Source organism: Castanea sativa, chromosome 8 (assembly GCF_040712315.1).
Source record: "Castanea sativa cultivar Marrone di Chiusa Pesio chromosome 8, ASM4071231v1".
Classification (NCBI taxonomy): Eukaryota; Viridiplantae; Streptophyta; class Magnoliopsida; order Fagales; family Fagaceae; genus Castanea; species Castanea sativa.
In genome coordinates, this window is record NC_134020.1 from 17,852,616 (window position 1) to 17,879,754 (window position 27,139).

The window sequence follows — 27,139 nt, forward strand, 5'->3', positions numbered from 1 at the left end:
AAGCAAGCCAATAAAGAATGAAAGACCAGGAAACAGTTCACGCCATAAGAGGTCAAGGATGAGCGGCAGAATGCATAGATGAGCCTTCATACCATGGCAAACGCATGAGCAGCAGACAAGCTTTCAACGTACACAGGAAATGGAACACGTGTAAGACCCAGGTTAGACCAGCCTGTGCCCAGCCAATACAAGAGTGGTGGGTCATGGGTCAAAGGTAAGAGAGGGTATGGTCTGGCAGTGGGGAGAAGGGGAAGCCTATTCTAGGGTTCCCACTCAAGCTCTTTTGGGGGAAATGTCTTGCTGGGATGACATATCACCCAAAAGAAGGAGGATGAGCTAGAACCACTAGGCTCATGCCATGAGGGATAGGAAGAGAGAACACTCACACCGTGGCAGATTAGAATGTCACGGTGAGCAAACAAACAAATAACCTTCTTTGTCCAGTAATGGGGAGTGGCACAGCTAGCACAAGTAAGTGGTGGTGGATGGGCAACTGACAAACTAGTGGTGGTCGGCAAGGACACCCAGACAAGAGGTAAAAAACAGTCGCGACAGGCAGTATATAAAAGGCTTTGTCGTGCACAGTAAGGGGGAAAAGGTAGCAATCACCACAAGAGTAATCATCCTCACATCGCACGAGAAAACACAAAAGAAAAAAAGAAAGAAAACAAAGGGAAGAAATTGAAATAGTAAAACAGAGGAAAAAACAGAGAGTTAGAGAAAAGAACAAGAGAGAGTAGAATAGAAGGCATGCACTAATAGACTTTTTCCATCTCTCCCTTCTAAAGCCTATCCTTTGCTAAAGATAAAGAATTCGTTTAGGTGCAAGTTATTTAGGTCCGTTCTTTCAAAGTGAGTAATTTCCATGGTAGGATCCTCTTGTGAGGTTACCCACATTGAGGAAATGGTTCCCTTCTTGGCCTTAGTTCCATGACAAAATTGAATGTGGCACACTAATCATCTTCTTCTTTGATTTTACCAATTATTGCTATCGTTTCTCCTCCTATCTTTATTATTGCACTTATAACGTGTTCTTTTCTCTTTCTTTAATGAAAGATTGTTTACTTAGTTTGTATAACAGTAACCTATCCTGCTTATCATTGTTTCATTGCACCCACTTGCCATAGCTTTTCTGCGGTAACTTTACCTGCCATGGGCATGCGACTAAAGTTTTGGCAAACGGGGCATAGTTTGTGCACAAGCCAGACCAAAGTAAGTTGCAGTTGGGCCGGTCCCGACTCTTTTATCCAGAACACTTGGGCCAAGTACAGCAGGAGGCAGTCTAGCCCAAAATCACAAAAGGCCCACCACAAATAACAGTAGCTTTCAAAAAAAAAAAAAAAACTCTGGCAAGTGTTGATTAGGAAAGATAGTCCAAAATAAAGAAAAACTAGCTCAATAGTTTAAAATTTAGCCCAAAACAAACGGGAAAGAAATAGTTTTGAATTGAGCAAGAAAATCCCAAAATTTGAAACATATATTAGCTTTAAACTGTTCAAACAACATCTTAAATACCACGACTGCAAAAATGAGGTGTGGTGCAATTATGGTTTTAGCTAAACTCTAAACCGCACCACACATATGACCTCAAAAATGAGGTGTGGTACAATTATGATTTTGGTTAAACCGCACCACAAAGTATAGTGCTAAAAATGGCCTAAAACTGCATTGTACCTCACTACAAACGCCCCTACTTAAAAATATTGGTTTATGCAATATTTTTAGAAATTTTTTATTGGAAAAATAAACAAACAATTGATTCTTTTTTTAATTTCTACATAAAAATTATATCAATTTTTTTCTAAATGGTCCAATAATAAATACCTTAAATACACTCGTTAACCAGACTTCATTTTTTTTTTTTTGGTAAATCAACATCACAAATATATGAACTATATGTTTTTTGATAACCCACCGCCTGTGTAATTATTTGGTGTCACATGTCCAATTTTTATTCTAATAAACTAATCAATACATGTCCAATTATTTAATACTAAAAATTATTCAACTTGATCTCATTATTTCATTAGATCACATAGGATAAAAATTAACAAAGGTTGTGTGGGGGCCTTTCGTGTGGTTGGGCCTTGACCGTTCTACTGTATTAAGGCATGTGAATCTGGGTAAGAGAGTTGAGATTGGCCTAGTTTGGATTGCACCACAGGCTAGCTTGTGCGCAAGTTGGGCTCGCCCAATGTTGAGATAATTTAGGGAGAACACCGCAGTCTGAGTGTAAGGCGTAGTTGTGGTTGGGCAACTGTTACAGCAGAAATATATTATGGCAGAATGTCATAATAAAATGTGCTAAAATAAAGCCACTGTAAACAACTAACACCGTAAGTAAAATAAATAGGGTTATAGTAGAACAATTGATACAATAAATAGAAAAGAGAAAGAAATACTACATCAGGACATATAACATTAAAACGAAACCAATAACATTAGCACTGCCAGCACAAACCAAATTGCAGAACGTCTAGTAATGCAATAGGGATGGCCTTGTTTTTCCTCAATCTTGGCCTAGGCCATTCAACAAGAACAAGTCTAAAAAGGGAGTCAATCCCCAACACGGGTAATCTCAATGCAAGTTTTTGCTATGGAAATTATTTGTGTTGGGAAGAGGGCCTAAATGGTTTTGAGTTTCGTTTGTGGGTCAAAGAGAGTGGGAATGTTGAGGGGAGAGTAAAGTTGATATACTGATGCATGCCTCTATTTCTATCGCATCTCTTTCTACTTCACGTTTTTGCTTTTACTTACCACTTAGTTTTCTTATTCTCTTTAGTTAGGTTTCTTTTCTTTTCTACTCTATGTGTTTTTACCCTTTTCCCCGTCCTATTTATGGCTACCTCTCATCCCTTTATATTGTTTGAATTCATGGGATTTCTCCCTTTCGTCCTTGAGGCTGTACCATCCATTTTTGGTTTTTTGTGGCATCTCTCCAAGATTGCCCACTAACCTGTTGGTTGCTCAGCCACTACCTCTGCTCAGAGTATGCTTGCTACACCACTCTCCATCTCCAGACAAAAATTCATTGTTTTGTTTCCCTTCCCCTCACTGCTTTGCTTCCTCCCAAACGGATGAGGGCTAAGGGCTTTCTACACCAACTCCTATGGAATGTATCAAGTCCAGCCTATATTTACCTTTTTTGGGAGAAATGCCATCTCAGCAAAGCATTTTCCTGAGAGGAGTCTCGGCAAAAGCCCCTGGATAGACCTCTTTTCTCTCCATCGCCAAACCACACCCCTGAATCTCTTGACCGAGGGCTCGGCTCCCATGTATTGGCTGAGTACAAGTAGGTAGTGTCTTGAGCCTTGTGCTTGTGCCACTACTATCTGCGTTTGTCTTCTTTTGCTCCCACGCCATTTTTATCGTTCCTGCATTGACCTCTTCTGCTACGCGTATTGAGTTGTGTTTTTCTCCTATGGCGTGAGGGGTGTGTGGGCTTTTAGGCTTACATTACCTTCTTTTTTTCTTCCATGGACTGGGTATTGTCTGGGTAAAAGTATCTGCCCATATAGCCATTGAGCTTCCACTTCTGCTATTCCCCTTCTTGCCTTGGTTATAGGCCTACTGGCTGTCATTCTTGTCATATTGGCCCATTGAGCTTGCTACCTTTTTCCTTGGACTTTCTTGGCCTGTTTATCTTATCTTTACCTCTTATTCCTCCCATAGGCCTGTTGGCTGTCATTTCTGCCATGTTGGCCCATTGGGCTTACTACCTCTTTCCATGGGCTTCCTCGGTCTGTTTACCTTATTTTTACTTCTTATTCTTCCTATGGGCCTACTGGTGCCATGCTGGCCCCTTGGGTTTGCTACCTCTTTCCTTGAGCTTCCTCGGCCAATATGCTTTATCTTTACCTCTTATTCCTCTCATGGGTTTGCTGGCTGTCATTCCTACCATATTGGCCCCTTGGGCTTAATAACTCGCTTTTAACCTTCATATTCCTTTTTCCTTCCACTTCCCTTATTGTTGGACTTCTTTTTGCTATTGGACCTTTTGTTAAAAGTGGGCATCAACATATTGACAAAATGGTTGATAATATGAAACACCTTCAAAAGCTCAAGAAACAAGAAAAATCAACTTTTTAAAATTTAAGATGAAAACAATTTTTCACCCAAGTTTTATTTTATAATATATGTTATCAATTTTTGAAACATAAAATAAAAATTTTATATTAACTTATCCGTTTCTTCACAGTTTGTTTTATATTTTTGATAGAAATTTTACTATATCTTAATTTGAGTGTATATGTATATGAAACTCCATACTTGAACTCTGAATTTTACTCATCACACCCCACAAATACTTATAATTGTGGAGTGACCGCATTAAGGATAATTGTGGTTTAACCGCATTAAGGATAATAGGAAGAAATAAGAATAACATTCTCAAGTCAACTGAAAGAGAAATTTGAAGAATAATTCCTCAACAATTTTTGGCACCTAAATTAACATCCTTATCCCTTTTTCCCGCGCAAGGACAGCAATCTCTTCGGCAAATAATTAACCGCTATGCTTTCTTCAATTGTTCCTTCCCTCCCTATATATTAACGCTCGCTCGGGATCAGTTTTAGTGCCGCAAGCTCAAACTCCCGTACGGTGGTACAACCACCCCCTTAGTTACTTCCTCTTCTCCACCTAACCCTTTACTTAAAAGTCATAAATTGCGGTGGATTCAGTTAGTTCAATCGATAAAGTCGTATAAGACATTTGAAGTCTAATCCTCTCGTACACAAAAAATTGATTAGTATTGGTACTGATCAGTATTGCTACGATAACAAAGAGCTATCATTAATAACCACCTACACTATCACTCTCTCAAACCTAAAAAAAAAAAAAAAAAAGTCATAAACCCCATTTTTACATCTCTCTCTCTCCAATTCTCCAATGGCAGAAGCAATTCACAACCTGGCGGTGATCCTGAAGAACCACCCGCAACCACAAAACGACGCCGAATTCCTTCTCGTCAAACAGACGCGCCCGCCCAAGTTCAACGACGAGGAGTACGATTCCTACGTGGATTCTGATATCTGGGACTTGCCCTCCACGCAATTAAACCTTCTTGACGGAAATTCTGAGTCTCCGATCGTCGTCGAAGGCGCCCAATCCATCAATTTGACCAACTTCGATCTCCATTCTGCTCTCACAAAGGTAAACCCTTTTTCCTTATTTTTTTTTTTGAAAATTTTAAATTTTATTTGGAAACTGTGTTCAAAATGTTATATTTTCACCATATGCGATTCAGATTGTAACCATGTAATTTTTGTATTTTGAGTTTACGTGTCTAATAAAGCCATTTAAACGCTCAATTTTTATTTATTTATTTTTCTAATAATGAATTTGGGTTAGTATTTAGTGAGAAGTTAAACCTTAAGTGTGTAAAATTTAGCTGTATTTGATTTTTTAACAATGCAGAGAAAATGTGAGCTGCTTTGAATTTTACAGTTGTGAATTTGGGATATTTATAGGTATTGGAACAAGTGGGGTTTGAGGTAACCGATGGTGGAGAATGGAAGTTCTGGAAATATGTGGAGGAAGCTGAGTTTGGACCAGGGCTGCCGGTTCATACTGTTTTCATTATGGGAAAATTGCTGGCAGGGGATCGGAATTTACAAGGTTTGTGTATATATATATATATATATATATATATATATGCTTCATTAATTTTTCTAATTATCAGATACAAGTCTAATATTTTTTGCAATGCTAAACATGAGGGATGTCTTCATTGGGTCTTACATTAAACACATTTGAGAAACAAACTAATTTTTTTAGTGCTTGCTTTAAGAGCTTGTCTATTTATGTGGATGCTGGGTCTTTGACACTTTTATATCTTGATTTAATTGGGAGAATTTCTTAATCACAAGAAGAAATTTTGGAGCTGAGTAAAGATTTGTAGAAATTAAGTGAGAAATTATGTCATCTGTTCCGTGTTATCGGACTTTTCTGACAAAGTTTTATTGCTTATCTGAAGAAACAAGTTAGCATGTTTTGCTGATCACAGTCTTGGTATTTCTAATAAATAATCGCCATCCTTCCTTGATGTGAATATTTGAATCTCATTTTAAGCAGTTTATTACTTTTATAGCAAATTCTATATCTTGTATGTGATATGGAACTAATATGAAGTATACATTAGCAGAGCGGTGCAAGTGGATGTCAGTCCAAAGCTGTCTGAGCTGGCTTCTGGAAGTGAAACCAAGCAGTGATCGTGTGGGGCCTTTGACAGTTGTTGGTCTTGTAAATGACTCAATTCAACCTGCAGATCAGAAAGTCCCATCCATCTTAAGGCATCAGGTTTGCCTTCTTGTGAATTAGTGCCATTTCTAGATGGAGCAAAAATAAAACATTCAGTTGCAAGGAAAGATCTGCTGTCAAATCATTGCGTGTTAAAAGTTCAGGGATAATCTGGAACGTGGAAGCAGTGATATGACCCTGACTTTTGAGGGTCATTAGAATGATTTTGAATGTCCCATAAATTTACTTTTTTCTTTTGGTAATTTTTTTGGAGGCAGAAATATGATAAGGAAATTTGGTGCTTAGAAAGTTAAATTTCCAACAGAATCATGTTTGAAACCCCTTGGTAGTTCTTTTTATATTTTAGGGGTATCTACACCCCTTTGCCATTACGTAAAGAATTGCCCCCCTTCCCCCTTTCCAACAAAGTGCTAGGAACCTACAGGTTCCTAATGGGGTTGGGTATGAATTGTAAGGGAATTGATGAGAATTGTAGATAAATTGGCTTAATTCGAGATAGTTACCCTCCATAGAGAAAGAAAGAGATTAAGAGAGAGAGATGCACTAATGCACTAAGAAATTGGTTTATTCTTCAATTGATATCTAATGTTGAATTACAATCATGTATTTATAGGAGACTAGCTCTAATGTCATTGGCCCACATGGTCTCATCCTATTGGTTCTATTATTTTCCATGTGCATTAATAATTCTAACATGTGCTAAATGTGATTAACATGCTTGGAATTGTAACTAACTAACTATATCTCAATACAACAATTATTATCCATATACTTATAGCATTCCTAACATCTCCCTCCCCTTGGAAACACCTTGCCCACAAGGTGTTGTTATTGAGGGACACCTTCATGAGGGTAAACCAACCATTAATCCAATATGCTAAAGCATCTTGACCGTTAAACTCATCAAATATTTCCAAGCAATTAATCACAGCCCATTAATAAACTGAAACAGTAACATTGATTTTATCGCCTTTGAGACACGTTGGCCACACCATTAAATCCTCAAGATGGATTAAGCCCAGCAATGACAGCGATCTTGGAATAACATGCTGCTGAAAAATGAACTCGGGTAGTTACTAACACATGGCCATGACCAAATGATGTAATTTTTGTCCTTTCTTTGAGAAGAACCTTCCCCTGCTACCTTGGTCTCATTGTAAAGTTGTTGTCTAGGAGCACCATTTCTTGACATGTAGTACAAAAAGAGAATCACATAATGCTTTGCGAGAAGTAATTTGCTCCCAAGGACACATTGGTATAGTTCACAAGGTTCACTGGGAAAAGACGTCACATATTGTTTCTTGCAAGAAGTGATTCTTTCTTGGAAATGAAGATCTAACAGTGTTGTTGCTAATAGCCTGACATTCCATTCTTCATCATCTAAACGATAATTACGTAATGCTCTTGACTTGAAACATAATTTCTTATAAAAATTGTGATCAGTTGGGCTGTGGAACCCATCATTTATCCCACAGTTGTCACCACCATTTGTTGGTGTGAAGGCTTCGGAATACATGTTGGCTTCCATAAGTGTAGCCAAGAGACCTTTTAGGAACATCAACTTGGGCTTGCCACCAAGAAATCTCCATGTAAGTGCGGAATTCTCAAACACAGAAGGGAATGTGACTCCATCTTGATGACAGCCAGGGAAAAGAGTCCAAAATCAACCTTAAATCCATTTACTCCACATGAAGCAAAGCTAGTGTGAAGCTCATTATAGAATTTAGAGACCTTAGGATACACTATATCCAGGCTATGCACGGAGAGGCTTGAGAGTACTCTCTCAAGTCTCCCGACATACTTTCTATCTCTCTTTACTATTCCTAAAGCAGTGGCGACTAGATTGGAAAGTATTTAGAGGAATTTCCTTTGGGGGTCTTCTGAGGGGGGTTTTAAATATCCTTTGGTGGCTTGGGATAAGGTGTGTTTACCCGTTGAGATGGGTGGATTGGGGTTAAGAAAGGTGGTGTCGTTTAATCAAACTTTATTAGGGAAGTGGCTGTGGAGATATGGCCATGAAGATACCCACCTGTGGCGTCGGGTTATCTCTTCAAAATATGGCGAGGATCAAAGGGGGTGGAGGACTAGAGACTGCAGGAGGTCCCATGGGTGCGGCCTTTGGAGAAGCATTAACGAAGGTTGGGAGGACTTTTCTAAGCATCTTTCTTTTGTAGTGGGGCAAGGAACTCGTATCCGTTTTTGGCATGATAGGTGGATTGGTGACGATACCCTAAAAGTTCTCTATCCTGAGCTTTATGTGTGTTCAGCGGTCAAGGATGCCTGTATCTCTGAGGTTTTGTGGATTCCAGAAGGGGGTACTGTTAGAGTATGGAATTTAACGTTTTATAGAGCGTTTGAAGATTGGGAGTTGGCTGCTTCGTATTCTCTACTCCGGCTTATCCAATCCCGCATTCCACAGGGTAGTAGGAGAGATACCCTTTACTGGCGGCTTAAAGGGGATGGTATGTTTGACACTCGGTCTTACTACCTCGCGATCCGTGGTGCTTCGAATTCTTGGCTTCCTTGGAAGGGGGTTTGGAAACCGAAGATCCCCAAGCGCGTGGCTTTCTTTCTGTGGTCTGCTGCTCATGGTCGAATCCTCACCTTGGACAACCTTATGCTTAAGGGTCGGCCTTTGGTTAATAGGTGTTGCTTATGTTGCAAGGATGGGGAGTCGGTTAACCATCTTCTTTTGCATTGTCCTGTTACCCATTCTCTTTGGTCTTGTATGCTTCAGACCTTTGGGATTCTTTGGGTTATGCCAGGGTCGGTGGCGGAGTTGATTCCTTGTTGGCATCAGTGGCATGGAAAGGATAAGTCGGACATATGGAATTTGGTTCCAGGGTGCTTAATGTGGATTGTGTGGTTGGAACGAAATCGTCGTTCCTTTGAAGACAAAGAGAAGACCTTGGTTGAGTTGAATCTATTATGCCAGCGTAGTCTCTTAGAGTGGTCTCGTTGTTGGGGGTTTTCTAATTGCTCTTCTCTCGCTGAGTTTTTGCCCTCCCTTAACTTTGTTTCCTAGTAGATTTTTCTTATTGTTCATCATCATGAACTCCTTGTATGACTTTCTTTCTTTTTTTTATAAAAGCTTTCGGATTACTTATAAAAAAAAAAAAGGCTATGCACGGAGAGGCTGTCCAAGACCAAGTATGGTTGGTTGCAAAGTATTCTTGGGGACTGCGCTGGACATGGGAAAGCATTGTGTTCTTCTAGAGAAACAACTGCGGTTTCTTGGAACTTAATTTCCTCTTTGAGTTCCATCAAATCAAGAGACTGTAACTCTTCTTCGGATATGTTCTCAAGATCTTCTTGCAATCTTGAGAGCTTTTCATTCATGGCCATGTTCAGCCAAGACCTTTAATTTCTTTGAAATAGCCTCGTTAGATTCTGTCAAGGCCTTAACCTTCTCTAAAACTTCATTCACCATTTTCAAGATTTCTTGTCGGTCAGATTCACCCGTCTCAAGATCGATGGCTTTGATACCAATTGTCAGGATTGAATTTATGGATTTGTTGTATAGCTAGCTTCGAGGTCAGCTAGGCCTCCAAGAATTGAGAGAAAGGAAAGAACAGAGAAGAGAAAGGAAAAGGTTGCATTGAAAATACACTTTGCTTGATTACTCACTGTACAACTCCTTGGTCTCTTATACAACACCACACAGCTGTCAATGACCCACAAGACTCTAACTAACTCTAATTGTCTTGCACAGTCGCTAACCAACTCTGATGTACCAACACACTATCATAGCCTTTCCACTATCCAGACTACTACCATACAACCCATCATACAAACTTCTAACCATCATACCAAATTATACAACATACAAAACTATGCCTAACACAAAGGATGATTTCATATTGCATCTTGGTATTCTAATTGTAAGTTAGAATTCTTATACTAACGTTCAATATAAAAGTTCTTGACTAGAGCTTTATTGCAAGTTCTATTCCATAAAGTTGCTTCTATTTTTGCCTAAATCTAATACCTATCTGTCTAAACTTTGAAGATGATGTTCAAGAAACAGATTCTGAATCAAGATGTATACCATATTCAAATACTGAGAGTGTTGTCATTTTTAACATTTAGACTTCTACTCAAACATAAGGTTGAATTTGGAAACTTGAATTTGGATTGGATTTTGATTCTAAATCAATATATTTGAAATGCCATGATTTCAAATTCATATATTTTAGATATCATTTCAAATTCAAGAATTTTAAATGTTTCAAATCTTTGTTGGATTTGTCAAATCCAAATCCTTGACTTTTTTTTTAAGCATCCAAACAAGTTATTTGGATTTTAATCACCCAAATCCAAATCCTGTCATCCAAATGCATTGTAAGGGGATTCCTCTGTATAGTTGTCCACATGCATCATGTTAATATATCTTTCTTTCTTTATTTTTTATTATTATTATTTTATTAATATTTTTTTATGTTTTTTTCAGGAGTATCCTCCTGGTGTTAAACTTGTACCAATTGGAAGTAAGACAGCAAAGCCTTTCCGTACAACAAACTTGATCATATTTGCACCTGAAAATGTTTCAAATGAAAGTGAGAACAATAGTTTTGTTGCTTGTGGGGATGCATTGATAGTGGATCCAGGATGTAGGTCTGAATTCCACGAAGAGGTATAATTTCTTTTGTTGTGCTGAGATGCTGCTGCCTTTTTGACGATGATTTTTAGTGCTTGACATTCTCATTCTCAAATACCATTTGTGGACTTAGTGAACTCAATAATGTTTGAAATAGGATATTTTATTGTCGTCCCATACTGTGGGCTTCTTACATGCTCGTGGATTTCCTACTTGAATACATTTTATGGGAAAAACTTGTGTCACTTTCAAATTATAAAAAGGGAAAAAAGAAACATGAGGCTAATTTTATAACCATTGTTTTCCATTTATATGAAAGTAAGAATCCTGTTCTTGTTCTTGTGGCTTACCTGCTTGGCAGAGTTCCACCATTTTCCCTGTCCTTGGAAGCTATCTTTGCTCTTTCTTGAGTAACAGTGCTGTCTTATAAGATGGAAGCGTCAGAGAAAAGTAGTGGCTTTGGGATAAGTTTCTCCACCTCTGAACCAAATTATAGCTCTGTGTCTGGCACACTTTTGATGTGTCCCTTTAAAAATGGGAGTGCCTAAATAAAGGAAGTAAGAATCCTGTTCTCATTCTTGTGCCTTATCTGCTGGGCAGAGTTCCATCATTTTCCCTGTCCTTGGAAGCTATCTTTGCTCTTTCTTGAGTAACAGTGCTGTATTATAAAAGAAAGTAAGAATCCTGTTCTCGTTCTTGTGGATTACGTGCTTGGCAGAGTTCCAACATTTTCCCTGTTCTCGGAAGCTATCTTTGCTCTTTCTTAAGTAACAGTGCTGTCTTATAAAATGGAAGCGTCAAAGAAAAGTAGTGGCTTTTGGATAAGTTCCTCCACCTCTGAACCAAATTATAGCTCTGTGTCTGTCACGCTTTTGATGTGTCCCTTTAAAAATGGGAGTGCCTAAAAAAAGGAAGTAAGAATCCTGTTCTCGTTCTTGTGGATTATCTGCTTGGCAGAGTTCCACCATTTTCCCTGTTCTTGGAAGCTATCTTTTCTCTTATCTTGAGTAACAGTGTTGTATTATAAAAGAAAGTAAGAATCCTGTTCTCATTCTTGTGGATTACCTGCTTGGCAGAGTTCCAACATATTCCCTGTCCTCGGAAGCTATCTTTGCTCTTTCTTAAGTAACAGTGCTGTCTTATAAATTGGAAGCGTCAAAGAAAAGTAGTGGCTTTGGATAAGTTCCTCCACCTCTGAACCAAATTATAGCTCTGTGTCTGTCACGCTTTTGATGTGTCCCTTTAAAAATGGGAGTGCCTAAGAAAAGGAAGGGTATTGGATAAATTCTGACGGTTTTGATTCAATACAACTCTTCATGTAGGGCTGTCAATAAGCTCCTTTACTAGAGCTCCATCCAATAGAGCATTCCTCTTGGGATCAGTTGCCCTTTCTAATAATCCATATAGCCTTTATTTTGTCTGATGTATGGATAGAATGCACTTCCTCTTTTAATTGGCAGACATTTGGTTGTACGAAAATTAATCCTGACATTCCATCACAACTTTGTTTGATGGAGCCTAAGGTTCATTTTTGTGGCTTTCAGGCCATTAGTGGGTCTTGGAGGATCAATTGGTCTCACATCGGCTTGGATGCCATCTGGCTATTGGATATTTGGGAGCTCCAATTGGTCTTATATTAATGTTAGCCATCTAGCCATCAACAGAATCTATTGGTCCTTTTCAAGAGGTCATGTGGCTTCCCATGGAGTTTGTGTATCTGTCCTTAAGCAAATTTTGATTGACTAGTAACCGTAAACTGGGATCTGGAACTGTCCTGGGAAGGATCCTATTTAAAACTTGTCAGCTGTCAAGGCTGTGAACAATAAGAGATCAGTAATCAAATCCTTGGTAGTTTCCATGCTTTCTAAGGGTTTCTTTACTTCTTGTCTTTTTATTTTTGTTTTATATGACAAAATTGAGGATTTGACTAACAGAAATGTTGGTTCTCTTCTGTTATGTATTAAAACTTTTTAATATGAATAATCATTTAATCGGACATAGTTTTGATGATGTATGTTTCTGTTGATTAATTCATATTTATTTTATTTAATTTACATTCATTAGTTAAAATGATCAGTAGTCTTACAGTGTTTTGGAGGGAAAGGGGAGTAGAGGGTATGGGGGGTAAGAAGAGGAGAGGGGAGGGGAATGGTTATCCCTTCCCTTGTTTGGATGTTTTACAAATTATGAGGGGGAGGGATATCTATACCCCTCCCCTTTGTTTGGATGTAATAAAAATTGAATGGGAAGGAGGACATGATAAACACTATACAAATTAACAATTATAGCCCTCTATGTTTATTAAAAGAAGTAGATATAAATTCTAAAAAAAATAACAGAAAAGAAATAGGTATAAATTGACATTTTAATTTTTTTTAATCTAAGTGGTTACCTTCCCGTCCCCTTGCCGCCCTCCAAGTTCCCCCATTAAAAACTGAGGGGTTTGGAGGGGTATCTTACCCCTCCTAATCCCCACAAACCCCTTCCTACTCCCTTTAAAAAGAAAATCCAAGTAAGGTTTATTAAACACCTCCCATCCCCTCCCCTCCCCTGTACTCCCTGCAACTTTCCCTCCATCCAAACAACCCATTAGAGATGTGTCCTTGTACGTGCCTGTGAAATGATATGCAGTCACCCTTCAGCAGATGATGCTTACTTTCTAATTTTTTTTAAATATTTTTTTTTCTTGTGGGTTTTGTAACGGTGTTGATAAAATTGTTGTTTACCCGATCAGCTCCAAAAAATAGTTGCTGCTTTGCCACGGAAGTTAGTTGTCTTTGTTACCCATCATCATCGGGATCATGTGGATGGTAAGTTTTTATAGTATTAACATAACTGAGAGGAAAGGTTTATTTTTTATTTAATGCTGTGTTTTTAAATGCCAATTACAATAGTAGATTACACATAAGTAAGGAGATATATTCTTCTTAAAAAAAAGGAGATATATGATATATCACACACATGTTAAACACCTGATTATTTTTGCTTGTATAACCGTGAAAATTGGGAGATGACTACAAAATTTAGTTCCAAATGGTTTACTAAAAAATAGTTTATGTATAAAATGCTATTAATCCGATAAAGAATAAAATAATTCTTGCGATTCGGTGGAGGATGTACCATGTTTTGTTCCTTTGAAAACGAGGTGTATTTTGTTTTCATTTCCTGTTTTCTGTGGGACTGACCAGTGAAAAACTTGTTTGAGTTTGTTTTTTGTTCTTAGTTTTCATTTTTAAGATCCAAAAATGTGGGTATGATTACAAAAAATGAAAACAACTTTTTGGCATTTTCATTTTCAGCAAATATGAAGTCAGTGGCATTCTCATAATAAAATGGATAAGAGTGGGACCCATCTGTCACTATCAAGACCTGTGTAAAATACTAAAATCACACCCAATGGCTCTCTCTCATATTCCTTCGCACCCCCCTCTCTCTCTCTCTCTCTGACTCCCTGTCTGTCAGCTTTCTCTCTCTCACTTGATTGCTAATTCATATTTTGTAGCTGGATTATGGGGATATACAAATTGGGAATGATTTCTTTTCGAGTTTGAAATTTTGGTTTTATTCTGATTTGTGATGATCAATGGGTGGAACTTTTGTTTTGGTTGGTGTTTTGAGTAAATTGTTTTAATTGATGAATTGGGTCATTGGGAATTGTTTGTAATCCTAGTGTTGCCTTTTCACTGACTGTTATCTAAGGAAGATGAAATTAAAAGGATGGTGCTAGTGGGAAGCCACACCCTTTTGGCAAATTTCATGGAGCACTTTTTGCGGTTTGGTTGTGGTGGGGATGTGGTGGTGATGGAGGTGGCTGCTGATGGATTTGGTTTTTATTTTGGTTTTACCATTGGTGTAGGTGTGGTGGTGAATTTTTAATTGGAAAGATATAAGGGGGAAAAAAAACCTAGACCCGAAAATTGGTGACAAACTAAAAATGAGTACAGGATTTGAGAAGAGAAAATGAGAATAGAAATGAAAACAAACCCAACAAGAACCAAGTAGGGCCATAATAATCATTCTTATTTTGTTTTGGGGAAGGATGGACCATTGGTGGTTAGGTAATTGAGTCAGTAAACAAGAAATCTTAGAGTATGTTTAGTAATTGTTTTTTCCCCTTATTTTTCGTTTTCAAAAATAATTTTCTATTTTTGAAACTAAAAAACTTGTTTGGCAACTTAAAATAGACAGAAAACAAAAATTGTTCTCAAAACTCAATTTGTGAAGAAAACTGAAAACATGCAAAAGGCTGTTTTCAGTTTTTAGTTTTCAAAAGTTAAAAGAAAACACGTATTTGATTTAATGATTCTGTCTCATATAATGAGTTAGCATTAGAGTTCAAATCCTAATAATAACATATTTTAGTTTTTTTTTTTTTTTTCTTCAAAATACTATTTTTTTAATTTCAATTAACCAAACATGTTTTTGATTTCAAAAAATATAAAAAATTGTTTTTTCTTTATATTCTCAAAAAGAAGTTTTTAAAAATAGAAAACAAAAACTGTTACCAAACATGACCTTAGTTTTTCTTCTGAAAAGAAAAAGTAGAAAACGAAGACAGTGAGTTAAAGTTGTGTTTACCTATCAAAGCAAACAAAAAGAGAAAAAGGGGAAAGCAACTAGAGAAAATAGCCTCCCTTTAATCTCTTAGAGTAAATTCTACTATAATAAAACTTCTCTACTCTATAAAACTTATTTGGTGCTCTCTCAGGCTATTACTTTTAGCTGGATATCTGCATTCTAAAATTCTGATGAATGGGTGTGTGTGTGTGTGTGTTTTTTTTAACCGGATGCTATACTGGGTAGTAATTCTCTGTTTCTTGGCTTGTTTCAGGCCTTTCAATTGTCCAAAAGTGCAACCCCAATGCTACTTTATTAGTGCATGAAAATACAATGCGGCGCATTGGAAAAGGTTATGATTCCTAACATTATAGTTTTGTGTCTAATGGTTGAGATTACTGATTGTTTAAAGATATAATGTTATTTCTTAGATCTTCTGTCTTCACTCATTTTTTTGGTGTATTAAATTGATGACCAGTGTTCATAGAATCTTTAACTGCATCTATCAACAGAAGTAGATGCCATGCCCAAGCATTATGGTTCCTGGAAAGATTCTTTTCAAATATTGACGCTCTTTGGGCGGTGTGGATTTGCAGTAATAATCCTAAAATAATCTCATAACTTAAAGAAAGCCTGTATCAACCTTTCAGGGTCCAATACATGAGGTCTTAGTTAAGAATTGTGTAAGAGGTAAGTTTTATCAAATTCGTGGATTTAAAGCATGAACCCGGCTCCAATTTTGCTAGGATTAAGGCTTAGTTGAGATAAGTTGTATGTAATAAGAAATACTCTATGCACAGGAAAACTCAAACCAGCTACAGTGAGAAGCTTAAGTTGAATATACTTGACTTAGATGCTAATTGTGCAGCTGTATCCCCTTTAAGGAATTTGACCAAACAAACTGTGTTTGCTGCAACTGCCAGCTGCCAGTTGCCAGTGCACCTTGCTTGATTGAATTTTCCTGCATTTTTCCAGTTAGTAATCTTCCTGTCCTTTATTGCTCTTAATTTGGGGCACTCAATTGAAAGATATTTCTGCAATAGAATGCCAACATACTAACATTCAAGCAAGGAAATTTTTCAATCAAAATTAATGACATGCCAGAATGCTCAATTGTGTGAAGAACAAACATGAAAGCATTGTCTTTTCATGATATTACACAAAAGTCAAAGTGAGAAATTTTTGAGAAGGCTTCCTTTCAGAATTTTGGTTTGATGGTGACACAATGGAATGTAAGTTTAGTAAAAGAAAAAATAAAGATGAAGGGGTTGGAAGACTTAATGGTCAAGAGATACCAAGGAGTGAGAGCTTTCTATAACTTAAATCAATAATTTGTAAGGATGGAAAGGTTGAAGAAGATGTGAATCATAGGATAGAGCAGGGTGGATAAAACGGAGAAGCACATTAGAAGTATTATGTGATCATAGACTACTTGTTAAGACTATGAGACTAGCTATGCTCTATGGTACTGAATGTTGGGCTGTTAAGAAGGAATGTTCATAAAATGAGTGTAGTTGACACGAGAAAAATAAGATGGATAATTCAGTGGAAATACAAGGAAAGATATAATTTGAAATAAAGGAATTTGCTTAAAGATAGGAGTGACTCCCATCGATAAAAAAGAGAGAGAGTCGCTTGAGGTGGGTTGGTCATGTGTAGAAGTGGGCGATTAATGCAATAGTAAGAAAGAGTGAGTTAATTCAAGTTGAGGGAACAAAAAACCCTAGAGGAAGACCTAAAGTATCATTAGTAAAAGTAGTAAAAAATAAGAAACTCTTATTAGTAGAAGTAATTAAAAAGAACATGTTAATTAAGGAGGTAATTGAGAATATGACTTAATATTGGATATAATAGTGGAAACAAATACATGTGACCTTGATTAGTCTGTTGTGGATATATAGTTGGTCCTAAAATTTTGGGATTAAGACTTGATTTTTGTTGTGTTCGAACCTTTGTGTGATGGCGCCTTCTACCAAAAGCGATAAGTTTTGGATTTGAGTCTAGGAATCAACCTCTCCAAGCTACCTACCATGCCTCTACCAAACCCAACAAAAGTGGGAGATTTGTGCACTAGGTATGACCTTTAATGCTTTGATTGTAGTTGTTGTTGTTGTTTGAGGGTGAGGTTAGCGACTAGAAGGTTATGGAAAAGCAAACTATTTATTTATTTTTATCATTCTTCATAATGGAAAATTTCTGGCCTTGTTTTATTTCTGTTCTTAAAGTTTTTGGTATTGAGGCAATTTTTGTAATTCCAAGAAATTCTGGACCTGGGCTGTGTTTTTGTGGCTCATGGGTCTTATTTTTGAGTCCAATTGTGCTTGTTGTCCTTATCATGGTACTTAGTGGTTTACAACTCTGTTTGTTTATACTTTCTAATCTGAACTATATGCCCCATTAGAATTTAGATTTACTAGAAATTTATATATATAAATATATATATTAGTTTAATTCAAGGGAGAATATGTTTGGGAGGATATTTTATGAAGCCACGGGGCTTTTTTATAATATTTTTTGAGAATTGTATGATGTAGTCTTAAACTTGGTCATGAAACCTAAGAAATCTTGATAGAATGCCTAGAAATTCATCCCCTTTCTTTTTCTTATATTTAGGGTCTGTTTGGATAGAACTTATTGCTGAAAACTGAAAATACTGCACCAAAATAATTTTTTAATGTGTAAAAAGTACTGTTCATTGGCCTAAAATCACTGTTCATGGCCACTGAACAGTGACAGATGCGCTTGGAAAAAAAAAAAAAAAAAACTGGACTCAGACGTGGACGTGGACGCCAATCCAAACGCCCTCTTAATTCTCTGCACTCTTGTATCATTATTAGCCCTTTTTGTCTCTAGAATTTCATTGCAAACCATAAACTCTAACCAACCGTAAATATTTTTAAATCAATCCTAAAAGCTTTGAGCCCTAAAGTTTGTTAAGTGTGGAGATTCTTGTGTCATACAATGAATGCGGTAATTCACTTAAGTGGATGGTCAGTTAAAGTGTGGTCAAATATGCTTGTTTGGATGACAAATGTCTTCATCATTCTCCTTAGTATATAGCAAGGGCAAAATCAGTCCGTTTCTCAAAAGCCAAAAAAAAAAGATTTTGATTTAAGAGAACTTTAACTTAAGGGCATGATCAGTCAAAGTATGGAAAAAGATGGTTTTTTTGGATGACAACCTCTTCATCATTTTCTTGAGTATATATCAACCGCAAAAGCAGTCCATTTCTCTAAAACCAAAAGAAGTAATTTTGATTTAAGAACCCAGTGCTTGTGAGTCTATTTCCTAGCTCTTTGATATCTTTGGTGTTGCTGTTGCCTCTTTTAAATATTTTTACTATATTAACAGTCTAATGGTTTGGTTTTTGACTCTGTAGCTTATATTTTAACCAATTTAGTGCTTTGTTCTTTTGGATGACAACCTGGATTCCGTTTATATAGCTTAGAGCATGTGTGTCTTTGAATACCAATGCAATAATGATGTTTATATTAATTTGTAAAACTAAAAATATGATTTAGCATTTTATTACCTTTAAGTAAAAAATATATGTCATGGTCTCTGTTTCCTTCTTGTTAAGGTCTATTTGTAAAAATTTATTATCTCAAAAAATGGAGAAACTCTTAGTCCTACAATGCAAAACTGCCAATTGGCTACAAGGGTTGGTAAATTTTTACTTCATTAGGACATGGTTGTTTAGACCTTTAGTTGATTCACCCATCATAATTAGAGATCAATTTTATTATCTATAGAACTTTAACGATGTTATATAATCACAGGTGACTGGTCTCTTGGCTATACCTCAGTTTCTGGAGCAGAAGACATTTGCATTGGCGGTCAGCAATTAAGGGTCATTTTTGCACCGGTATTCCTCATCCTTTTTTACTACACAAATATAAATGATGGTTTTCTTTTTGTTGGAAGCTTAAGTAACATTTGGTGTAAGCCATTACAAACTTGCATGTTTGTACTCCAGATGTGCTCAGGTTAATTATCTGTCCGTATTTGTTGACAAATTTGATAGCTGTTAGAATTGAGGATAGGATTATGGGTGAGACAGAGAAGACATATGTTGGTGTTTGGTGACGAATGGTTGCTATGCCTGGATGATGGTTGCACTGGTGGTTGGAATGATGAGATTAGAAATGAAAGTGTCACGAATGGCAAGATGACATTGACAACCAGAATGATGATGTTGACTGTGGACATCATCGCTGGTGATTGTTGACGATTGGTTCATGGGGTGTGTCTATCCCTAAGAGGTTCATGAGTGAGTTGGCGGTCTTTGGGAATTTTTTTGCATAAATTGGGCCCTTAAATAACAAGTGATAGGTCATTTGGGTTATTTGGGAGCCTCAAATGGGAAAACAAACCCAAAAATTGGAATCTAGGTAGAAATGGCCTGTCAGAGTACAAATGGTTGTCACAAGACAATTGATGCGGTCAATGTTGGTCAACAATCAAAGTCAATGATGTGGTAGGGTGATGTAGCTGTTGACTTTTAGGGTATACGTGGACTATTTTGACATGTCATCTTTAGATAAGGACACATTTTTAGCTCTAATTAAGATGATTGACACAGTTTGATTTAGGCATGTTTCGGACACTAATACGTGGTAGATGAAGGAGAAGACATGTGGCGGAGTCTTGTGATGACATGGCAATTGCTGCTTGGGACTACATGGCTGTAATGTATGCAGGCATGTGGCTGGCACATATATCACACGTTCTAGCCCACGGCATGTAAGGTAGTATGACTGATAGCACGTTGGGACGCATGAGAGTTTGTGGAAACCTATTGTTGTTGTGGGTGGGCGCATGAAGGCTGGAGAAGGTGAGTGGGAACATATGTAAAACCTTAGGACAATGCTTGAGGGCGCATGTAGTGGTTGTTGGAGTTGATTCTGATGGTGTTTTGGAGAGTGGCATTCGATTTTTAAATGATGTGGTTTTTGGTTTTAAGAGTTCTTGGATGGCTTATACGTAAAGAAGACAGTGCTAAAATGTGGTGAAATTGTTGGAGAAAGGCGCACGGCTTTAGGTAAAGGATGTTAGGGTGAGAGAGGGGAACCGGATAGTGGTTGGCTTTGATACCATGTTAAAAATGTTGTTGGGTTTGTGAGTGAGAGAGAGAAGAGAGAGAAATAGAGACTTGAAGAAAGGAAAACCTAGTTTGGCCTGATAGCTTACGTTCACAACAGTAGGTTCTGAATGGCTACATCTTTATTATATTGAATCATTTGTACAAAAAAAAAAAAAAAAAAAACTCATTGAAGGGCATTTGTAGGAGTATATATGAGGCATAGTATGGTAACCCTAAAACTGTAGTAGCTCGTCGTACTGTAAAACTACGGTAGCCTATGATATTCTACAAAACCATGGTTTATGGTATCTATGGTATAGGGTATTGTATTCTAACAAGGGTCATTAATCATTCATTTTAGGAAAATTTTTATGAAAAATTGAAAAAACTGTCGAAAAAGTTAGTCACTTTTTTTATTTTCCCTTAAAAAGTTTCTTAAAATGATTTATTAATGGATGCCCTAAGGGTATATGTTAATGAAACCCTCCTAACAATTAATATTTTAATATTTTTTCTTACATGAAAAAGTTATGTTTAATTTTTTGAGGGGGATTCCGTCATATGGACTTTGTCCTTTTAGTACGAGAAATCTTGAATACTTTATTTTTGTAAGAATCTTGCAAATACCAATTTCCTTTTAATTTTGATTGTCTAACCTAATTGTGGGTTCAAGTTCTTAGGTCTAACAATCCCTAAACTGAGAAATGACTTGATAAGAATCCATGAATTGAATTCTCATGAGTTTGGGTAACTCTAAATAACAAATTGATTTCGTAAGAGTTTGAGCATCACCAAGCAACATTGGTGCTTTATAGAATGATATAGATATTTTCAGATTTTTCTTGCATGTGGCTTTATGCAGCATTTATGACTGTTTGATCACGACCAAAATGTCACGTTTGCTTCTTCCATACTATTATGCACCTTTTAAGTTATTGGTCATGGGTCCTGCAAATTCAAGAAGTGATTTAAACAAAAAATGACTTTGATATTCCTTGCAGACGTTATTATCATCATCCATCATGATACATTTAAACAATAGCAATGAGATAATGGGAAAAAACTAGGGAACAATTTCCCAGTTGGTTCTTTAGTTAGTATAGTATTACAGCCTACAGGCTAGTGAACCAATATCATAAAGGGAGACCTATCACTGTCAGTTCTGAAGGATGTGTTGATTTTATGGCTTATTTTGATTTTCTTGGTCTTGGTGTTGCTTCCTTAATCAGCTTGCTGCTTATGTCTCCAAGTCACATTAAAATTATTGATTCTCAAATTACCCTATCAACTGGTAGTTCACTACAGCCAAGGGTCAGTTCTCAATGTGCTTAAGCAAAAAGGAGGAGGGGAGAGAGACAGAAAGAGGGGCGGGGTATGTTGGGGGAAGAGGGGGGGGGGGGGGGGGGGAGAGCTTGCATAGAGTTCTTGGAGAAACAAACACATGAATTTTGAGAGTTCATCATCTTATACTGATTTAATTTTAGCATTTTGTTTCTTTAAATAAAGTTCTAAATGCAGTTTTCCATATAAACCAGCATTATATTGTTGTGTCTGAATATGAAAGATTCTTCTTAATACAGGGTCATACTGATGGCCATATGGCACTGCTTCATATGAGTACTCACTCATTGATTGTTGGTGATCATTGTGTTGGGTAAGATTCTTAAGATAACTACTCTACCATATTATGGCATCTTTACATGTAATCTGATTGGCAAAATTTTGGTAACAGGACTACGCCCTATTATTATCCAGATTTCTTAATTATATTTAAGAAGAAATGGCTAGAGGGAGAAACACAACAGTCTGGTGTGTCCTGGCAACCGTGTTAAGACCTTTACTTTCTAGAGGTTTTTGAGAAAAAGAAGGGGCCAGGGGGTTGGCTCATGGACTAACAACTTAAGCTACCAAATTAAATGATTGAAATTTTTTGAGATTGCAGTCTGACTTCCAAATTAAATGAGTACAACTATATGTTTATACATTGTAGAGTTTTTAATGTTTAAATTCGTGTTGGCACGTCTGATGAAGTGAGTTTTTTTCAGCTAGTTTACTATTTTGTTTGATTTAGTACAAGGTGAAATATTGTAACAAGATTTTAGAACCTCCAAATGCATACAGTGCTAATTCTATAGCACATAAGATCCAATCATTACCATGATACAAGCATTCGTTTAAGATGATTAGAAAAACTTCTTCCACATCTGCATGAAGCAGTTGGGGGAAGGGGGGGTTAGTGTGTGGAGAAAACTGATTAGTTTCTCTGTTATATCCCAATGCACACTTTCCAATAAGTCAATTTGAATGCTATTCAGAGAACCACTCTTTCAAATAAGTCAAGTTGAATGCAGTTCAAAGAACCACAACACCCTATGATGTTCACTAGGAAATTGTTGATAGGAGGCTTAATGGATGTAGATCAACTTAAATGCATGAAAGAAGCAGCTTCTTTTTTCCAACTGTAAATTTTATTTTGGATTATGGACAAAGCCCTGCTTTTGGCTGGAGGAAAATTTAAAGCACTTAGTTTTAACTTCTCCTTCTTAACTCAGTTATTAACCATCAATTTTGGTTTTGTTCTTGGTATTTATTTTGTTAAAGCAAAAGGGCTTTACTTCAAACTTTGTGCTTGAAATCCCTAGGATCCCAAACCAATAGCTTTGTTACCAATATTTTGTGATAGTGGAAACGCTAGTACCAATTTATTGTAGAAAACATGCAAAATAATAGAAGAAAAACAATACAAGACACAAAGTTTAATATGGTTTGGCAAACTCTACGCTATATTCAAATGCAATGCCAACCAAAAAAAAAAAAAAATCCACTATCAATGATAAAGCTTACAATTACTTACTAACTCTCACAGACCTCACAAACATAGAAAAACCGAAACCAAAGCTTAGTCTCTAATTCTCTCATTGGAAAAAGTTTACTAATTCTCACACACCCTACAAAGGCTATACCACTCTTTTTATTGGGGCTATCAGACCTCCCTACTTCTTTTCTTATCAGTGTGGTAACACTCCTAATATGGATTAATGCATCTGCTTATTATTCTTCTAGTTAATGTTGGTTCCAAAATCATCAGGAAAGCTCCAAACTAGTTCCTCTTGTGGGCTGGACTTAAAATGCTCTGCTAATTTATCTGTGCTTTGTTTCAGTCAAGGAAGTGCCATCTTGGACATTACTTCTGGTGGAAATATGACTGTAAGTTCGTGTGAAAGTCCTAATAGTGATATATAATTACTCTCCTTTCCATTATGGACTACTCTTATGAACCAATATTGTTGTGCTATACATCAAGTTTAAAGTGTTCTCATTGCTATTGCATTTCCTTTTTATATCCTATACACTAAATATGGCTAAAGTTGGACCTTCCATAATCAGATTTACATATTATGCCGTAATCAATAAAATACAATTGACAAATATCGGTAATACCATTTGATATTTTTCCTTCTTTTTAAAAGGTCTGAGTTGGTCTATCTTAGTTTTTGTATTGTCGCCCTTCCTTTGCCTCATTAAAAATACCATTTGATATTTTTCCTTCCTTTGCCTCATTATATGTTGGGGTTTGCCAAATTAATGATCCTTGCACCCTGTAAGAGATTTTAATTTCTTAGAGATCAATGGTTTTGAAGAAATTATTTGTGTATTAATTTCTGTGCTTCAATGTATCATTTTAGTATTAAAGATGTTTTCATTTTGCAGATGTTAAATTATCTGTTTTAATTTTTTCCAATTATCGTAGCCTGGTAGTTGGATTTCATTTTGGTTATACGATGACAATATTATAATTAGCATAGATTAGGTCCGTGTTTCAGTTTCTATTTGCATCAAGCGGCACTATTTTGAGTGCAGTTCCTGTGTCTTATTAACACTGAAACAAGGTTTGGTAAAAAAAGAAAAGAAAGTCATTACTGCATCCTTCACATTTGTACATGTTGGGTCATAGTAAATTATCGGTTCCCCCTTCTGTCTAAAACTCATGAAGTGGATTTGCAAACTCCATATGTACTAAATCTATTATATGTAGTAACTATTTCGGCTATTCTCCTAGAAAATAGCATACCTTAATTACCAAAAATGGCACAACTAACACATGATAAATTAATACATACATCAATCAGAGATATAGATACTCATACTTTCCTAATAATGATAATACAATGGTTTAACTATTTTAGTGTTTCTATACATGTAATTGTAATTGCTGTTTCTAAAAACCTTAAAGATTACTGAATATTTTGTTTGCTTGTTTATGCAGCAATACTTCCAAACAACTTACAAATTCATGGAGCTTTCCCCACACACTTTGATTCCCATGCATGGGAGAGTTAACCTGTGGCCAAAGCACATGCTTTGTGGATATCTCAAGTATGCACATGTCATTTTCTCTATTTCTTGCTTTCCTAATTTAAGCTAAATTACCTACAAACTTTTTACCCATCATGGGATCTTAGACAATGACTCCTTTGCAGGTAAACAGCACTTCCCCCCCCCCCCCCCCCCCCTCTCTTCAAAAAAAATTCCCCCCATCACCTTTATCTGCAATAACTCTTTTATGATCGGTATTGTTGGGCCCAAGAGTTTGACTTCTGCCAGCTTCGTCTCTTACACCTAAGATTCACACTATATGTAACAATATTGTCTACCAAATCCTGACATGGCATTGTTCCTATATTCAGAAACCGCAGAAGTAGAGAAACGTCCATCTTGAAAGCTATAGAAAATGGAGCTGAAACTTTGTTTGACATAGTTGCAGAAGTATACTCTGAATTTGATCGTAGTGTATGGATTCCTGCTGCATCAAATGTGAGGCTTCATGTGGAGCATCTGGCTGAGCAAGATAAGCTACCAAAGGTAACTTTTGCTTGTTTCAACACCAGCATTTCCCGTGGCTATACATCAACACATATTTGCTTGAAAATACATGTTTTAGTTAGGTAGTTCCCATATATTACTCTTGGAAGGGGTAAAGTTAATTTCCTCTCTCTCTCTCTCTCTCCCTCTTTTAACATAAAAACAAATAACTCCTTATTGGAAAAATGCTAGATTTGCTCAAAGATACCTTTTTTACTATGGAATTGATCTTTATCTTGAGCCAACCTTTAAAAAGATTAGTCAACCCTTGCCATGAAAGAGTCTTGCCATTAAATGTTCTAATTTTCACCTAATAGAAAGAAGGAATCAAGTTTTCCCTTACATTTAAGGACCCTACCATGTAAGAGTGTACTGGAATATTAGTAAATGAAGCACACATGATTACCTTGCTTGTGTTATCTTCCCTGCATATTTGCATTTGCTTTATAATGGATTATTCTCTCCTCCCCTTTCTCATGTGGATAAAATTTTCCTCTGGTTTGGAAGAATCTCCTTCAACTCATTGCAATTCTAATAATTATCCATTTATACTTTAATTACATGACCCATTAATCCATTTAAACAAGTTAAATAACTATTAAATATTAATAGTTATATGAGTAGAAGCACATGACAATATTCATCTGCATAGCCTCGTAGTGGGTTGGTGGATGGGAAAATTTTGTCCATTCTCACTTGGTGCCTGGGCGCCCTGCATCCTGCGATTCATGGAGTTGCTGTTGTACCTTCTGTCTTAGGCAATTTTGAAATAACTTATACCCTACAGTGGAATAATTTGAAGGGCCTTTGAATATTTCACTATCTATGTTTGAAATGATTACAAATTGTTCGGCAAGCATACATATTTTAGTGACAGAAAGTGAAATTCCAAAAATTCATCTTAGAGTGTGCAGGGCTTCTCTTTAGAAACTTTTAATAGCAGTTTGGATGCATTTGCTGACAAGGTGGTTGAAAGAGTGTGCAGGGCTTCTCTTTAGAAACTTTTAGTTGCAGTTTGGCTGCATTTGCCGACAAAGTGGGTAAATTTGAAACCAAGTGAGGAAAGCTTTTTGTGGCCACTCGTTAGGTTTGGACTCAGATCCCTTGCAATTTCCCTGGAATTTATAAAAGCTCCATATGTAATTTTATTGAATCATTGAACTATACCTTGTCAAAATGAAAGAGAAAAAAAACTAATGAGCTCTAGGTCAAATGGCACCTCTTTTGCTGCACTGTGGAGGAAAAAAAACTAATTACAAAGACCCCAGAACATAAAACTTTAATTCTATTTTAACATAATCATTGTAGATCCAGGAATACATTTTCTAAGAACAAATAAGTGTTTGTGATTGTGATTGTGATTGTTTAATTTCTAGAAATGCTGATAGAGCCTGTTGAATTGTTGTGTAGGCATTTTCGATTCAGAAGTTCCAGAAAACTTGTGGGCTGTATTTCCTTGCCCGATGGACTTGGGCATACCTTAGTAAGGGTCTCCAGTTAAATTATCAGAAGCTATGGACATCTAAATTATTCTTTGCTGGTGCAGTGGCTAGCTTTGCTGTTTTGTACTCAATTAATAAGTTCAGTGCTAAATAAGACCCATAAGGGCATAAAATCTGGAATTCGGTTTCAGATGTAATCTAATTATATATCAGTAATTACTAATTAGTCTATTCATATTGTATTGTAGAGGAGGATTTTCCAGAAGTTAATGGAACAGGGTCTAAATGGTTGGTTTATACTTGATATGATGCTATGGTAAAGGTCATTGGTGTTTACAA

General features: G+C 36.6%; 1 protein-coding gene across 6 annotated transcripts; it reads left to right on the plus strand.

The window, feature by feature from the left end:
* Positions 1-4,572: 4,572 nt before the first annotated feature.
* Positions 4,573-27,139, plus strand: LOC142607849 (uncharacterized). Of its 6 annotated transcripts, none has more exons than XM_075779497.1 (13): positions 4,573-5,151; positions 5,469-5,616; positions 6,143-6,297; positions 10,709-10,891; positions 13,590-13,665; positions 15,687-15,764; positions 19,192-19,277; positions 22,076-22,149; positions 23,657-23,702; positions 24,763-24,872; positions 25,184-25,358; positions 26,344-26,445; positions 26,769-27,139. In XM_075779497.1, exons 1-12 carry the CDS (start codon positions 4,888-4,890, stop codon positions 26,416-26,418), a joined length of 1,470 nt encoding a protein of 489 aa, XP_075635612.1. In that variant the 5' UTR covers positions 4,573-4,887; the 3' UTR covers positions 26,419-26,445; positions 26,769-27,139. The 6 variants fall into 6 exon arrangements, 4 of the variants coding, with proteins under 4 accessions (XP_075635612.1, XP_075635611.1, XP_075635609.1 ...); XR_012839386.1 differs by having other exon boundaries at positions 4,785-5,151; positions 6,140-6,297; positions 26,264-26,445; positions 26,769-26,908; XR_012839387.1 differs by having other exon boundaries at positions 4,786-5,151; positions 6,140-6,297; positions 26,273-26,445; positions 26,769-26,908.